The sequence below is a fragment of the Triturus cristatus genome, chromosome 4_2, assembly GCF_964204655.1.
Source record: "Triturus cristatus chromosome 4_2, aTriCri1.1, whole genome shotgun sequence".
Classification (NCBI taxonomy): domain Eukaryota; kingdom Metazoa; phylum Chordata; class Amphibia; order Caudata; family Salamandridae; genus Triturus; species Triturus cristatus.
Window position 1 is genome coordinate 51765358 of NC_140586.1, and position 17220 is coordinate 51782577.

At 45.7% G+C, this 17220-nt stretch overlaps 1 protein-coding gene across 3 annotated transcripts in view; it reads right to left on the reverse strand.

Moving 5' to 3' along the window:
- GTF2F1 (general transcription factor IIF subunit 1) overlaps positions 1-17220 on the reverse strand; it is a 146488-nt gene that overhangs the window by 17811 nt on the left and 111457 nt on the right. For all 3 annotated transcript variants that reach the window (XM_085600446.1, XM_085600444.1, XM_085600445.1), the window contains exon 10: positions 8665-8793. In XM_085600446.1, coding sequence (XP_085456572.1) covers positions 8665-8793 — 129 coding nt within the window. The remainder of the gene's footprint in view (positions 1-8664; positions 8794-17220) is intronic.

Consider the following 17220-nt stretch of genomic DNA (forward strand, 5'->3'; position numbering starts at 1 on the left):
TTTCAACTAGTAGAAATTATAAATTTAATAGACTTCATTGTGCTTGTTAAACATTAACAGAATTGCATAATCTTTGAATTATTAAATTAAAACACTGCTGGATTGTATGATTATATACATCTCTTTGTAAATCAGATACCGTGGATGATAGAGACAAGATGGCATCTCTGTGCAGAGATCGTAGCGCTCTCCCGATCCCTCGCCGCTCGATGTCAACTGGGGAAGCGGAGCGAAGTTTGAAGACATCACGCTCGCTCGCTGAAAAGGTCACAGCCTGTGGAGTGCCTACCTGGGTCAAGGTAGCGGCTCCATGGCTCGCGTAGCTGTGGGGGGCTACGAAGGCCCTGGCGGCGGTAGGGGGCTTCTTTTACAAGGCTCACTCTTTCCGTCCAAGCCGCTACAGAGCTTCTGGCTGTGCTCGCAATATGGCCTGGGTGGCTCTTGGTGCAGAAAAGCATCAAATTCAGTATGCCCCCCCCATACAAGTCTGCCTGCTCTGCTCGAGATCGGAGTGGAGAAGCTAGACAGCCTGGATTGACAGCTGTCACTATGGGGGCAAGTCCTCCCCCAGGCACCAAGGGACTAAAGACCACTCTCTCCAGTAGAACCAAGAATGCCACCAATGGAAATAAGGGTCTGGAGGCCAATGCCAGCAAGAATAATACCAATGAAGATAAGGGGCAAAAGCAGACTCTCCCCTGCAGCAATCTATTTCCGAGTTCTTTACCCCCATGACGACGGCACCTGAAGGAAGGCAGGATATCACCAGCGAGGTAGGAGGTGATGGATGGGGGAGGGGGGGGGGGGGGGGGTCAGAGCACCAACCTGTAACTGAAGGTAAAGAACTGAACCCCTATGATGGTACTAACGGCTAACGCTAAGGGGGGCGGATCTGGGTCAGAACAAATGATACATACATTGGAAAGAGACTCCTTCATCAGCCCCAGTTCACGAAGACCCAGGGCTAGGGCAAGGGCCGAGTGCCATTCAACTGGAGGAAGTGGCTCAGGCCAGAGTGTAGCAAGGCCACGCCAGAGGCTTCATGTCTCCCGTCTTGTAACAGGGTAGATCTTGAGACAAAGGCATTAACAAGGGGGGTCGCAAGTCTCAGGTCCCTTGAGGATCCCTGGACCGAGGGGACTCGTTATTTTCCCTGACGGATGACTCTGATACGAGCGTGGCAGTATCTAAGGGGGAGAGTGTGTCTATATCTCCAGCTCGGACCCTAGCAGCCAGCTGAATGGGCCAGATACAGTAGTTCACAGGAAGAAAAATCTCAGGTGAAGCAGAGTGGATGTCCCAGGGTCAGGGCAAGGAGGGCCTGAAGAAGCAAGGAAGTCTCGCTTTAAAGTGGGATTATTCTGCCACGCAAAAAGCATATGAGGAGCCCTATATGGAGGTCAGACAGGGACACAGTAATCAAGACCCTCAGTTAAAAAAAAACAACAACAAAAAACAAGACCCTCAGGAAGCGACCTTCAGATTGATATGACTCGATCAAACAACACCAGGAAGAGACGCGGCGAGATAGCAAAAAAAAAATAAAACGCCTGGCAACCAAGAAATTACAAGGGGCTGTCAGAAAGGTAGCGAAAGCCTGTACTGAAATAGGCGAAAGGATTAAAGCGGTAGAGTAACGCACGGCAGGTCTAGAGAATGAAGTGGCAAAAGGATAAAGCCAAACAGAAGCCCTGGGAGCACAAATAGCAGACAAGCATTGGAAGCTCGAGGACTATGAGAATAGGCTAAGACGCAACAGCCTAAGGTTCCTGGGTATAGAAGAAGGCATAGAAGGAGGAGACATCAGAGCCTATATCTTAAAACCGTTAAAAGGGGCTTTCCCGGTGCTCCAGCAGTGGAACTGGAACATGCAAGTCCAACGGCTCCTTCGCCACCTTCTTATGCTTAAAAACCCCAGGCAGGCTCAGTCAGAAGGTATGCAACAACCAAGAGGTATCATAGTATATTTTGGGAACTTTTTATTGCGAGAGACAGTATTCCTTAAAGCTCGCCCGGATTCCAAACGATCATATGAAGGACAGTCATTCTTCACTCAACCCGACTTCTGCCATGTGACTGTGGAAAGAAGCTGGCGCCTGAGACAGCTGATCCAACCTTGTCAAGCACATGGGGCAAAGGCGTACCTACTAAATCCAGCCCACTTGAAAGTAATTTACAACAACAAAGTGAGAGTCTTCACATCTGAAATAAAGGCAAAGGAATACCTGGATGAAATATGGAAGAAGAGACAGAACAAGAGCAATGAAATAAATTAGTCATCTGTATGATGAAGGGATAAAATGGGGCAGTGAAGAGAGACTTTGCTTAGACGCTCCCAGACACAAGGTTTTGGTTATAGGTGGGGGTACTGAGCAGGGGGAGGGGTGGACAGGCACCATCAATCAGACCTCACAAGGTCTGTTTGTCTCACTAATTGGGTAGGGGAGTGGGGGGAGGGAGGGGCGGGGTTAGGGGCAGTCAAGGGAGGAAATGGGGCACAACAAGCACCAGAGAGATTTCAGATCAGAGTAGTTGTTAACTCTTGGGAGAGGAAGAGTAAGAATAGAGTATTTAATGGAGGGAGGTGGCTTCTCCTAGAGGCAGAAAAATAAAGATTACCATGACTAACTTACGGATAGCATTGGTTGTTATATTATCGTATCAGAGGTACATGTCGTAAAATTCATGGCACATTTCCGAGTCCTCCAGCCGCTCTCCCGGCCCTTGAACAAATATTAACTAATTCCTCCCCCAGTAAACTCATTATTCGATTATATAATACTATGCAGCGATCATCCTCTGTGACACAGCCAAAAGCACTAGAGGGCTGGAACTTTGATTTAGATGAGCCCATGCCAGAAGATCAGTGGCGGTTCTGTTGCGTTAAACTAGAAATGCTGTCCCCAAATCATTAACGGAGACTTATACATTTCAAGTTCCTACACCGTATATATAGGACGCCCATTCAACTCAATGCATGGGGCTCCGCGCTGATGCGATCTGCTGGAGATGCAATGCCCCCCAGGCCTCGTTCCTCCATACCGCCTGGGATTGTCCTCCGATAAAGAAATTTTGGGTTGAAATATTTCAAACGGTTAGCGAGATATTGGTATTCAATATAGACCCAATATCCAAAGTGGGGCTACTGGGATAAGTACAAGAGGCTCAGATCGGATTCAGTCGACTCTTGGCCATGCTCCTGGCAAAGCATAGAGTTGCCATGCACTGGGGAAAGCTAAACGTTCCCACTATAAAGGCTTGGGTTCTAGACATCACATTTTGTCAGAACAATTTGACCACATTCTGGCAGCTGCTACCGCTGGCATCCAGAGACATATGGGGGCCCTTTTAAACATGGCTAACCACTTATAACCTAGCCCAAGACTCAACTTCATAATCAGATCGCACATCCGATCAGTGCATGTGCTGAGTTAATAACCAGCCGCCTCTAAGATGCAAATAACACGTCCACACCGACACTATCTGGGAGAGCAATATGCATAATACAGAGTTGGAAGGGGGCACTCAAGGAAAGGATAATATTGTGAGCTCAAGTGAACCTTACGGTGCACTTCAGGAATGAAAAGTATGCTGTCTTACTTCCTTTAGTGTTGTTGTTATAGTTGTTGTTCAACAGAAATGGTTATAATATGATATAGGATATCAATATGTGTACTTGCTGGAATATATGTACTCTTTTTCAAATGCCAATAAACCCCCCCCCCCAAAAAAACGGATAGCATCAGTTAACATTTGTGGTCTAAATGATTCTGGAAAACGACGTAGGGTGGCAGAGTATATGAAAATGCTGCATTCTGCCATTGTCTGCCTCCAGGAAACATATTTTGGGTGCGGAAAAAAAGTTTTAGATCAACTCGGGCCTAATCTTATAACTCATACCACAAAGGGCACCAGAACTAGAGGGGTAGCTATTTTAACTCAGAGGAAAGAGATTTTAAGCAAGAAACAATTGGCCGATAAATACGGGCACTGGGTTATCGCAGAGCTACATATTTCTGCATTCTCATTAAACTTGTGCTCAATATACGGGCCAACTGGGATCAATCCGGAGGTTTTTGATTTTTTGAATCTGGGACTAGCAGGATGGCTGATCCTGATTATAATGTGTGGGGATTTGAACATTAATGGGATTGGTGTGCTGCGGTGGGGTGACAGCCCGGGATCATATAAAGGCAGGAAACCCAGGGTCTATAGGGCTTTGACCCATTTAGCGGAAGGGAATGGGCTATTAGATGTATGGGGATATCTAAAAATGACAAACCTTGATTCAGGAAGTACCTATTTTTCGGCCCCTCACAGAACAGTAGCCCGGCTGGATTACTTTTTTGTTTCTCAGTGTATAATTAGGAAATGTCCTCCTAGGGATAACACAGATCAGGGGAGAGGACAAAACAGAATTGGACCTTTGAAAGCGGGCTGCTAGTGGATGAGGGTTAATTGCCCACATGAAAAAATGGATAGAAGAGTTTCTGGGAAATAACAGAGGGAGTGTATGGTCTGGGATGCCCTAAAGGCTGGCATCCGTGGAGAGACACTGAATTTTAGTCTACACCGCTCTAAAAAGCAATGTCAGCAATTAACTGAACTATATCAAAGATTAAGAGTAATTGAAGAACTAGTTGGGGTAATAGAGGCTGGAGAGAATATGGAGGGTATATTGAGCAGGCTTGCCCTAGCCAAAGCAGCAATAGGCGACATAGTTATAGCAAAGGTTTCCCAGAAATATACGACACGAAGGGAGGAATGCTACGAGTGCAGTGAACGGGCAGGACGTACATTAGCAATGCATACTAGACAGAAAAATGTGCGGAGTGAGATAACAGCAATTCAGAATGAGAAAGGGAATCTGGATACTACAGCTCCGGGAATCCAAGAGGAATTCTGCAGGTTTTATATGAAATTATATGATTCTGAGACAGACAGCGAAGAGAATGCAATTAGAGAATATCTAGCATCTGACTGCTGAAGGAAATTCACTTCGGAGGATCTGGAAGCTCTAGTAGTTACCTTCCTTCCCAATGAAATATTCAGAGCACTTAGTGAGCTCTCAGCAGGAAAAGATGCAGGGCCAGACCGGATTCCGCTTGAGTTTTATAAAGCTTTTTGGCCATCTCTCGGGCAGACTTTTCAAGTATGCTCCATCAGGTACAGATGGGCGGAGTCTACCCCAGAATCTTGGGCGCAAGCTAGTATCGTGGTATTCTTGAAGAAGGGGAAACCAGCCATAGACCCAGGTTCATATCGACCAATCATGCTGATGAACACGGATGCCAAAATATTCTCTAAGGTCTTGGCAAACAGTTTGAGCTCGGTTATCGGATGAGTCATCCTGCCCTGACTGCATGGATTCATACCTGGGAAGGAGACCAAAGACCATGTCAGAAGAGTTATTACGCTTTTTGATGCTGCTTCAGTCGCAGGAGACCCTATGGCAATCCTATTACTAGATGAAGAGAAAGCATTTGATAGGGTCTCCTGGGACTTTCTGTGGGCTGCACTTGAACGTCTGGGGGTCTGAATGGGTTTTATCAAAGCCCTACGCGTTTTGTATGCCTCTCCTACAGCCAGACTCATATTGGTGGGAGGACAAAGGGAGGAATTTAAGATAAAAAGGGGGACCAGGCAGGGCTGCCCTTGCTCTCCGTTATTGTTCGCCTGCTGTATTGACCCTCTAATTCGTAGGATTGATGCCAACCCAGGTATAAAGCCTAGAAGCTATTATGGATTTGAAATGAAGATCTTGGGTTATGCAGACGACCTAGTGGTCATTACATCACTTCCGGAGTTGGCACTGGCTGAAATAACGAAAGAAACACTGGCCTTTGGGAAAATATCAGGGTACTCACTCAATCAATATAAAACCCAAATTTTAATTAACGAATATCTTGGGCTGAACGACCCTTGAGTCGCCCAGTCTGCAACGTATTTAGGGGTAAATATATCACCCAATATAGGGCAAATTGTAGAGCTGAATCTAGCTCCGGTCATTCAGAAGGGGGTCACAGGATTTTGCCCGGCTGAATAATCTCCACTTATCATTGATAAGCCGTTGTAATGTGGTGAAAATGATCTTTCTGCCTAAAGTTCTTTTTTTATTACAGATCAATACCTCTGATATTCGAGACAGTGTGGTTTCAGAAGTTAGAGGGGATGATAAATAGATTTATATGGGCATACGGGAAGACAAGGCACACCCTGAAGTTCATGTCTCTCCCAAGGTGGAGAGCTGGATCGACTATCCCAGATGAGATTATATCACCTAGCATCAGCCCTGCAATATATGTCTGGATTTGTTGGGGTAATCCCTTCAATCCCTGGAAAGGAAAGATGCCAAAAACTTCTATTTAATATTTACCGAGCCTAGTTACTACAAGAAGGTGAGGTTCAAGAGTCTATCAGCAGCAGGTCAGGTTAGACTAGCCAAAAACATCATGATGGATGGGCTAAGGGAGGAGGAAGGGTGTACCATCAGTAGACTCTATAGTGAGCTGATCGCCATGCAGCCAGAGGATTTAGAGAGGCAGGCGGACAAATGGGACCAAAGGCTCGGAATAAAAGAATCCGGCTTCCTCGATTCCTTAGATAAGGGACACACTATACTCTGTTCATCAAAATTACAGGCGCAGCATTTTAAAACGATTTTAGATTTGTACTACACGCCAGATAAAATACGAAAGTGTGTGTGTGTGGGGGGGGGGGGGGGTGATCAGTAGATATCAGATGCCCCCGCTGCTAAGGCCTCAGGGCAGATGTAGTTCACACGTTCGACCTTTCCGCGGCTTGATGCCCTAAAGAAAGATATAGAGCAGTTCCTAGAGTTAACCCTTAAGGTGAATGTGGTATTAACCCCAGAATTAATGCTACTGGGGGCAAGTAGCTCAGGATCAGATAGTACCCAACCATACTTAGTTTCTCGCGATGGCAGTGGCTAAAATCTGTATCACCACAGCCTGTTTGGATCCGGTGGCCCCATCCTTTTCACAAAGGTTTGCCTGGCTCCTCTCCATTTCTAATCTGGAGACAGGAATCCATGAAAGAAAAGGCCGAAAAACTGGGTAAAACAATATGGGCTCCAGTTTATCCGGTGGAAGGCGGAGGGGGGGGGGGACTTTGAAGTAATAACGAATTGAAATACTGTATATTAAAGTAACGCTGCTATTAATGTAAAGGTTTTTATCCCAATGCTTATTTTATCTCTATGAAATCTCTCTGAATAATCGCCTGTATATGAATTTATTTATGTGCCCCACTCAAAAAATACTTCAATAAAAATATATATTAAAAAAATAAAGTAAATCAGATACATACTTAAACAGGTTGCAGGTTTATATGTAGATGGTCTGTTTCAGGTTACTTACAGGACCACCATACTAGGGCAGCATCTTGCCAACTCAGCCCAATATCTTACTGCCAACATAGCCACAAAATTGCCTCCCTAGCAGTCTATGGTCTTATAAGCAAAGTTGAGCAAAAAAATAAGGCGCTACAAAAAAAAATAGCAGTTTATAACACATTTCCTTCCCTTAGAAAATAATAAACCCCAGGGATGTAGGTTTGTTGTAGGTATTAAGTCATAGGTTGCTTAGTAGAACACTCAACCAGGAGCAGCATCTGTGCTAAGCCCACCCTCTATTACTGCCAGCCTATGGCTGTTCCTATTGGGGGTAGGATCAAGGCTGATTTGCATATGGCTGGGTCTAATCTAAGGTAGCATTGTAGGAAAAAAGAAACATAAGGACTGGGATGTGGCCCAAAGGAAATTAGCAGTGGAAGATTAATTCATGCATCCCACCCATCATTCTTTTGTTTACTTCAGCCCAAGCACACAGGCACTCGCCAACATTTAATGACCCCAACAGCTAGGCTGAGCAAAGCAAGGAAGGCTTTACATGAACAGCAGATTGCAACAATGCTACTCTTATTCTCTGGAGACAGACCATGCCCCGAATCAACATTTCAGTGCACTATATTAATGGACAAATAATTGATAATTCCTTAAAAGATATGAATAGCCGCAATTTGAATGAGCCACAAATCTAATTTTAAAACCTAGCACAGGGTATTTGTTGCAAGTCACCATCATTCAGAAACATTCTAAATAATTCTTTGCAGTAAGACAAGATAGGAAATAGTTCACAGCAGTTTGTCCGATATTCGTGAAGATTATGCAAAGCTAAATGTTCCTATCCGACACCCAATGGCAACTTTCAAATACCTGCTGGCCACATACCTACCAACGTAGTTCTGCTTTAGGGGAAGAGGAGGGGCCATGCATACATTAGCTCTGCTCCTCCCTTTTGAACTCTCTTCAACTGCATCTCCAGTTTGAACCCAAATGATCAGTTCAGAGGAGCTCTAAAGACCATTTGCACATTTCTGAATATGGATCAAAGACCAAAGAAAGGGTTTCCTCCTTTCTGAATATGGATCAGACCAAACAATGGGTTTAATTTATGTGCTTTCTCAAACACACCAGTCCATCTGTTCATTTATATCTTCCTCCCTATTCTCTACTCAAACAATTTGAAGTAATTATTTAGAAGCCCATGCAAAGGACAAAAGAACTAAAATCAAGAGCATTAGCTAAACAATAGGATCACAATACAGTGCTTCGACTACTACATCGCTATACAAGGCAATTACCTTTCTTTTTCTTCTTCTCTTGTGGCGTAGGCACTTTCTTCTCCTCCTCCTCTTCCTCCTCCTTTTCCTCTTCTCCTGCTGGCTTCTCTTCTTCACTCTCCTCCTCACTCTGGTTTCTCTCATCAATTCCTGGGGGGAGGGAGGAACAGTAGGTGAGAGCTGAACCTTGTCAAAAGGCCTAAAGACAGCCCTAACGGAAGAATGTAAGGCTGGGATAGGGTACAGAAGCTGATGAGTGAACTACAAGGTTAACTTCTTTTATAGATGGCAAAGTGAGCCACCTCAGTTGGATTCCAGGCAGTGTAAAAAGCACCAATGTAGGGAAGGCTCAGTAGTCAAATCACTTATATTCTGGGATCATTTACACCTCAAAACAGTATAGAGGACGAAACCTCACAGCTGAATTTCTAGATTTTAAAACACATAGTTTACTTTTCAGATTTCAAAAACATATCCAAGGCTACAAATCAAATGCAAACCACACACTATGTTACAAACCAACCATGTACTGACAACAATTTAGAAGAAGTCAGGCATGTACCACATCCCAGGTTCAGAGAGAACATGAAGGCTATATATAATAAGAGTAAATATGTGGATTTGAGAAGGATACAAAAAGATGCATTTTCTACATCCTAGGTTACACGGATAAAATTGTGTCAATACTCTGAAGCAATCAGAATTAAGACCACACAGAATGAATCAAAAACTTTCAATGGAAAGCTTGAAAGTGCATGTTTGCATAGCAACCAGATACTGGTTTGACACGTTGGGATTGAGTTTTTATTTCACTCGCCTCGGCCTCAACACAAATCTCAACTTTAACCCTCACCCTAACTCTATGCTTTAACCCAGCTGCAAACCTAACCTTTAAGCCAACCCTAAGCCCCACCATATTCAGATCTACTTGCAGGTTTCAAAATCATCTTTCCTTGTGTTTTTCACTACTTAAGCTTTCAAACTACAAGTAATTTGAACCAAGTGACTGATTACCTAGAGGCAGAATTGTGTACACATCCCAGGTACGAGTCGTGCCCTAGGCAGACAAACCTGCATTTACCCAATTCACTATCCAACTTCCGTCCTGTGGAGAGTGTTTTTTTAGACAGACATCGCACAACTTGTTTTTCCTCTTTTATGATGGCCAGACCACATTTGTTTCTTTAGCATGTATCTGTTGGATGTGGCGCACCATCTGACGGGTTGTTCTTAATGCACTGATGGGGTTGCAGTAGTGATCAGGGAGATATTGGATTTTCTCCCAATTTATATGGACACCAGAAGAGGCCCCATACTTCAAAAACTCATATGTACGGAGATAGATTGTATGCAGAGTTTTCAATGAAGACACAAATATAATCCTCAATGACGGACATCTGGAGCTTTCGGATGAGAACTGCTATTCCCCTATTAGAGTGTCACTCGCACAGTATAGTGGCCAAATGTTCCATTCCCAAGGCAAAAAAGCAGGGAGTGGGGAGAGATGGCAGCCCAGCCTCGTACATCATGGAAATGGATTGGAAACCAATAGGACTAGAAAGACAGTTAACGCGTTCTGGGCTGCTCAGGTTGGTGTATACATGTTTAATGATTAAGACAAGGTAGCTGCTTGCAGTCTCTCCAAGACCACCATTACTTTCAACCATACCGCACAGTAGCCGCACGGTTGTACAACATGACTTTAAAAAAAACATTGACAAAGCCAATAAATCTCACATAGGTGAGACCTATTGGCTCCACAAATGCTTTTTTTTCCTGGTAGGAGGAGGCATGTCTTAAACGGCAAGAAACTTCAGAGAGGGGTTTGAGGGGGTGATGGGGCAAGCAATGACGGGAAGGTGGCGGGGGAGGCAGGAACAGGTCAAGCCAGTCAACTATATTTTGTTTTACAAAGATGATTGGAGTTTTATATGAAAGTATATACAGTATGGTATGGCCTTTCACTGTATGGTATGACATGGTCTGTCACTGTATTGTATGCTATGGCCTCTCTTTGTATAGTATGGTATGCAGAGGCCTGGCTTATCATAATATAGTATGGTATGGCCTACCAATGTATAATACGGTATGGCATGACTATCATATGGCCTGCCCTTGCATAGTTTTGATGGAGCAAGGACTCGTTTATGTGAGACTTGCTCGAAATTCAATGCACTCGTTTAACTTATTAACAAGAATTATTATGTTTCGTGATTAATCCTTGTACCTTACAGCTACATAAATAAGACAGAGAAGCTTGCCTATGTGTTTTCTAACCATTAATACGGATAGCGGACTAAAAGTGCGGCTTTAACAGGGAAAACTTTACGTAGATGTAATTGACGCATGCGTAGTAATGTGACGTGTAACAAGCTTTGGAGGGAATTTCTCGCGCATGAGAAAAATGCACTAACAGGGCGTCTTCATTACCCACATGCATGGCATCTGCTTTGCTGTTTAGAAAACGCTTTATTTACTAAGAGCTAATGCAGGGAAAGTATTAATTAAATAAAGGGGAATAGAGTAGATGTAGGTGGTATACAGTGAAATAATTTATTTCTTGAATTCATATTTTCTCTCTTCACCTTTTATTAGTTCGGATTTTGGGCCTTCTTGCCACAACCCGAGTGATTGAAAGGCAGCCTTCTGAGCATGTGTGACCGCTATTTTCCCTGGAAGAATGATCCCATGATTGGACCACATCCAAGGCCATCGACTACTAAACCCTGGGAAACTCGGATGTCGGAACTGAAGTGGCTAAAAGTCATATGAACATTATTGATAACATTGTATCAACTATGAGTAAAGCTCTGGTGGGAAATAAAATAAAATGCATATTAATAAGGGGATGGGTTTGGGAACAAAGAAAGTGCTATGCCATCATGGTGTGATGACTAAGACGCCCCTTGCTTGTCCAATCAGAGTTCATATTTTTAAGACATTGCAACTTTAGGGGGTGGTACATGAATCCCAAAAGGTATAACTAAGGTAGTTTAGTTAGTTGGGTGTGCGTGATCCTGAGAGAATGCTGAGAGGGAAGATGATGTCGGAGTGAGATACTGAAGAAGATTCAATTAGAGAATTACCTATTCTAAAGAAATTGATTAGAAGACTATCGTGTAAGAATCTCGAGGAGGAAGAGTGTCAGAGAGGGGTGCGACGTGTTCGGCGGTCTAGAGAGGTTCACTATCCTGTCCTGATTCCTGTCCTGAAGTCTTTGTCTCTGATCTTTCCCGGGGACCCTCATCAGCCCTTTGGCCAGGGGGTGGGTCTTCACACCATCTGTGGCAACTATAAATTCCCCGATGTACTGTGGTTTATATTCTCCCCTTTCTGAGCAACGTCAATCTATTGAAGCGTGAAAGTATTTGAATTGATCGATTCTTCCTTCCTAATGATTAATGGTGTCTGTGGTGTATTTGAATGGTTCACTCACATTTAAACATTAGATAAAGGTTTTGAAAACTTCCTGAATCTGTGTTTATTATTATAGATGAATTATTTACAAGATAGGTTACCATCAACTAGTTCCAACTAATTTAGTTCATCGACCAAATGGAAAGAACTTATTGATCAGTGATAATAAATAGGGTGAAATATGAGTTATTGCGGTACTGATCAATTCATGAAATAATAAACAAACAACACCCCCCCGACCCTCCCCAGCGGCTAACCAGATGAATTTGACTGTAGGTGTGATTGATGGGCCCAATTGATTATATGGTATTGGAGTATCTGTAGTTGGTGCGCCGCTCGATCAGTATGGCCTGTCATTATAATGTATGGAATTGCATATTGGGGGGGGGGGGGGGGGGGATGTCAGACGACCAAGAGAGAGCAATGTGGAGCACAGGGGGTGTGCAGACAGGCAAAAGAGAGCAATGTGGAACACGCAGAGTAGCACATGGTTGAGAAGGGGGGTGGGGTAGTACAAAAGGACAATCACAACAAGAAGCAATGATGGGAAGGTGGGTGGGGGAGGTAGAAACAAGTCAAGCAGTAATGTGGGAGGGAGCAGGGGAACATGGGCAAGCAACGGCGACAGGTAACAGGACTCAAGCTACAATGCGGCAAGGGGGACAAGGGGATGGGAGACAGTCAGCAAACACATACACGGTTAGTGAGGAGGGCAAATAGAAGAAAAAAAGTAGCATGGGCCATAAAGCATGAGCCGTGGAAGAAAACTCCCAAAGGACGCAATACGTGGGCCGTGCTCCAGGGGAGAGAGAAACTCACAAAGATGAAGAGAAGCCGGCACACGCTGACCAAACAGGAGCTAGCAAATCAGAGCAACGATTAAGCGGACCAATGGGCAGGCTCTAAGCCCCCGTTTAAGCAAATCAAATAACCCACGAGCGACAGAGCCTGCAGATAGAAGCAAGCAAATGAGATGACAACAAAGCAAACTAATGGTATCAGGCCTCAAAAAATGTACTCGCCCACTCGCTATGGCGAGTCAATTTCTTCAAGGGCGAGCCCGCTGTCAGGCCTACTTTACCGGCCTGGCGAGTGAGCTCTGCCACTGAGCTAATCTGAGTTTACTACAGCTAGTGCAGTGCCAGTGGCAAGCTCTAGGGGGCAGCAGGGTGAATTGTTATTTGAAAACACAATAAATGTGGGAAAGCAAGGGTATTGATTGGTTGGTTGCAACACAGGCTCAGACTGCCGAGGCTTAGTTGCAAACAGCCATTCAGATGGCAGCTCTCATTTGGGCTCTCCTTTATGGACATAGTGTATTGAATATGCTACTTACCAGTATGCATCTGTTCTTGGCATGTAGGGCTGCTGACATTCATATCTGTGCATAGATCGCCGCCTAGTGTTGGGTCCGGATGTTTGCACGTTGTTGTCCTGGAAGAGTCTTCGAAGTATCCTTGGATAGGTGACTCCTCCCCTGGACTACAGTGCGCATGGGCATCCTCTCCATCCTCAGATTGTTTTTCGCCATTGTGGCAGTGATGGAGTAGATACAGAAAGTGATGACCATGCTTGCAGTAATTCTGAGAGCTGCAGCTGCGACAGGCGCCGGGGAGGAGGGAGGGCGATATGAATGTCAGCAGCCCTACATGCCAAGAACAGATGCATACTGGTAAGTAGCATATTCAGTTCGAGGCATGTGGGCTGCTGAATTCATATCTGTGCATAGAATACATAGCAGTGCCCTCTATTGGCGGCGGCTACCCGTGCCAGCTGCAGCGGTCTGAAAAAGTGTTTTGAGAACAGCCTGTCCTACAGCTGCCTGCTGTTTTGACTGCACATCTACGCAATAGTGTTTTGTAAATGTGTGTGTAGTGGACCATGTGGCTGCTCTGCATATATCATGCAGGGGAATATTTCCTAGGAAGGCCATGGAAGCCCCCAACTTACGTGTTGAGTGGGCTCGTGGTGGAATAGTTAATGTGCGTTTTGCTTTTTGATAACAGATTTGAATACACTTAACTATCCATCTGGCTATCCCTGCTTTGGAGATGGCGTTACCTTTGTGGTGTGGGGCAAAGGCAACGAACAGTTGTTTTGTCTTCCTGAAGGGTTTTAGTCCTATCGATGTAGTACATGAGGGCCCTCCGTACATCTAGTGTATGTAGTGCCCTTTCTGCAACAGTTTGTGGGTTGTGGAAGAAAACTGGCAGTTCAATAGTTTGATTCATGTGGAACTGCGATATTACTTTGGGCATGAATTTGGGGTTGGTACGTAGTACGACCCTGTTGGTGTGAACCTGTATAAATGGCTCTTGAACGGTTAGTGCCTGGAGTTCACTAACTCTTCTTAGGGAAGTGATCGCTACAAGGAAGGCCACTTTCCAGGTAAGGAATTGAATCTCGCATGAGTGTAGAGGTTCAAAGGGTGGACCCATCAGGCGTGTGAGGACCAAGTTGAGGTTCCACATTGGAGCCGGTGGGTGGCTTGGTGGAATGACTCGTTTGAGTCCTTCCAAGAATGCTTTGATGGCAGGCACTCTGAATAGAGAGAGGTGCTGCCTGGTTTGCAGATAGGCTGAGATTGCGGTCAAATGGACACGTATAGAGGTGTACGCCAGATTGCATCGATATAGGTGTAAGAGATAACAGATGATGTTTTGGATGGATGCGTCCAGCGGGTTGATGTCATTATTACCGCAATAAATGACGAACCTTTTCCATTTGGCTGCATAGCAAGCTCTGGTAGTGGGTCTCCTGGCCTCCTTGATGATGTCCATACAGTCAGGTGGCAGGTTGAGATAGCCAAACTCTAGGACTTCAGGAGCCAGATCGCCAGATTCAGCTGTTGCGGATCTGGGTGCTGAACCTCTCCATGGTTCTGCGTCAAATGCGCGGGTTTGATCCGCAGCCTTTGATGCGGCACCACGGAAAGTTCGAGGAAGGTGGTGTACCACGGCTGGCGTGCCCACGTGGGAGCAACTAGGACGAGTGTCAGGGAGTGTTGTCGGAGTTTGCGGGCCACTAGCGGTATCAATGGCGCTGGGGGAAAAGCGTACGCAAATCTGCCGGACCAGTTCATCCATATCGCATTGCCCTGCGACTGCGGATGTGGGAATCTGGCGGCGAAGCTTTGGCATTTTGCGTTTTCGCTTGTCGCGAATAGGTCTATCTCCGGATGACCCCACTGCTGGAAGTACGGTTGGAGTACTGATGGGTGTAACTCCCACTCGTGCATCTGGTGGCTGTGTCTGCTGAGCAGATCCGCCATCTGGTTGTCCTTGCCAGGGAGGTGTTCCGCCATGAGGAACATGTTCCTTTGAATGGCCCACTTCCACATGCTCTGAGCCAGATGAGACAACTGTGGAGAGTGTGTTCCTCCCTGTTTCTGTATGTAGTACATTGCGGTCATGTTGTCCGTCCGGATCAACACGACCTTGTTGCATAGATGTACTTTGAATGCCTTCATGGCTAGGAAGATTGCCATCAATTCCAGAAGGTTGATGTGCAATTTCTTTTGTTGTGTTGTCCATAGTCCTTGCACTGTGTAGTGGAGTACATGAGCTCCCCATCCCTGGAGAGACGCGTCCGCTGTCAGTACTATCTGTGGGACAGGCTCTTGGAATGGTCGGCCCTTGCAAAGGTTTTGTGGATTCCACCAATGCAGAGAGTTGTATGCCCGACCGCTCACCAACACTAGGTCCTTTAACTGTCCTTGAGCCTGATTCCACTGACGTGCTAGGCACTCCTGAAGTGGGCGCATATGTAATCTCGCGTGCGGGACTATGAAGATGCAGGAGGCCATCATGCCTATCAACTGCATAAACACTCGCGCTGGAAGTGAGTGATTGGGTTTGAATTTGGAGATCAGCAGTTGTATGCTGTTGATCCTCACTAAATTTGGCTGAGCTGTGGCCGCCAGAGTGTCTATAGTCGCACCTAGGTACTGTTGTACGTGTGCGGGCTGGAGATGGGACTTTGGATAATTTAGTGAGAATCCCAGACTGTGAAGAAGGTGAATGGTGCGGGACATGTGGCTTGCACATTGCTGGGCTGACTTCGCTTGAACGAGCCAGTCGTCTAGGTAGGGGTAGACGTGTATATGCTGCCTCCGTAGATGTGCTGCCACCGTAGCTAGGCACTTCGTGAAAACCCTGGGCGCTGTTGTCACGCCGAAGGGAAGGACTTTGAACTGATAGTGCTGCCCCTGAACAGTGAACCTGAGGTATTTTTTGTGTGAGGGGTGGATGGGTATGTGAAAGTACGCATCCTTGAGGTCCAGTGTGGCTAGGAAGTCTCCCTGCTTGAGAAGCGGAAGGACTTGCTGTAGAGTGAGCATGTGAAAGTGCTCTGAAAGAATGTACTGGTTCAGGGGTCTCAGGTCTAATATAGGTCTGAGCGACCCGTCCTTTTTTGGAATTAAGAAGTAGAGGGAGTACACTCCCGTACCCTGCTCATGGATGGGTACGACCTCTATAGCGCCTTTTAGAAGCATACTTTGCACTTCTTGCTGTAAGAGCGTTAAGTGCTCTGAGGACATAGGACGGCTTCTTGGTGGTATTGTGGGTGGAGTGGAGGTTAACTCCAGACAGTAACCGTATTTTACAATATCTTTGACCCACCTGTCCGTGGTGATGGAATTCCACGTGGACAGGAACTTTTGTAGCCTTCCCCCGACAGGTGTTATGTGGTCGGGAGGAAGGGAGAGGGCGTCACTGCTTGTTCTTGGGGGAGGACCTGGTGTTGCCGTAGCCGCGTCCTCTGCCCTTTGTGCTGTAGCCACGATATCCACCTCGGGTGTTTTTATCATAGGTGGTCTGTGTATTGCCTTTGTTATATGTTTGTTGTGACCCCTGTCCTCTACCTGCTCCCTTGTTTCCGGGGCGACGAAAGGAGCCGCTCCGAAAGGACTGAGTTTGTAGGGCGCCCATGGACTTTGCAGTGTCCGTGTCCTTTTTTATCTTTTCGAGGGTGGTGTCAACCTCTGGCCCGAATAAATAGTCGGGGTTGACGGGCTGGTTCAGTATATTGTTTTGTACCTCAGGCTTGAATCCTGAGATCCGTAGCCAGGCATGTCGTCGCAACATGACGCTTGTGTTTATGGCTCTGGCAGCCGTGTCTGCAGCATCTAGTGCGCATTTGATGGAAGCGTTCGTTAGT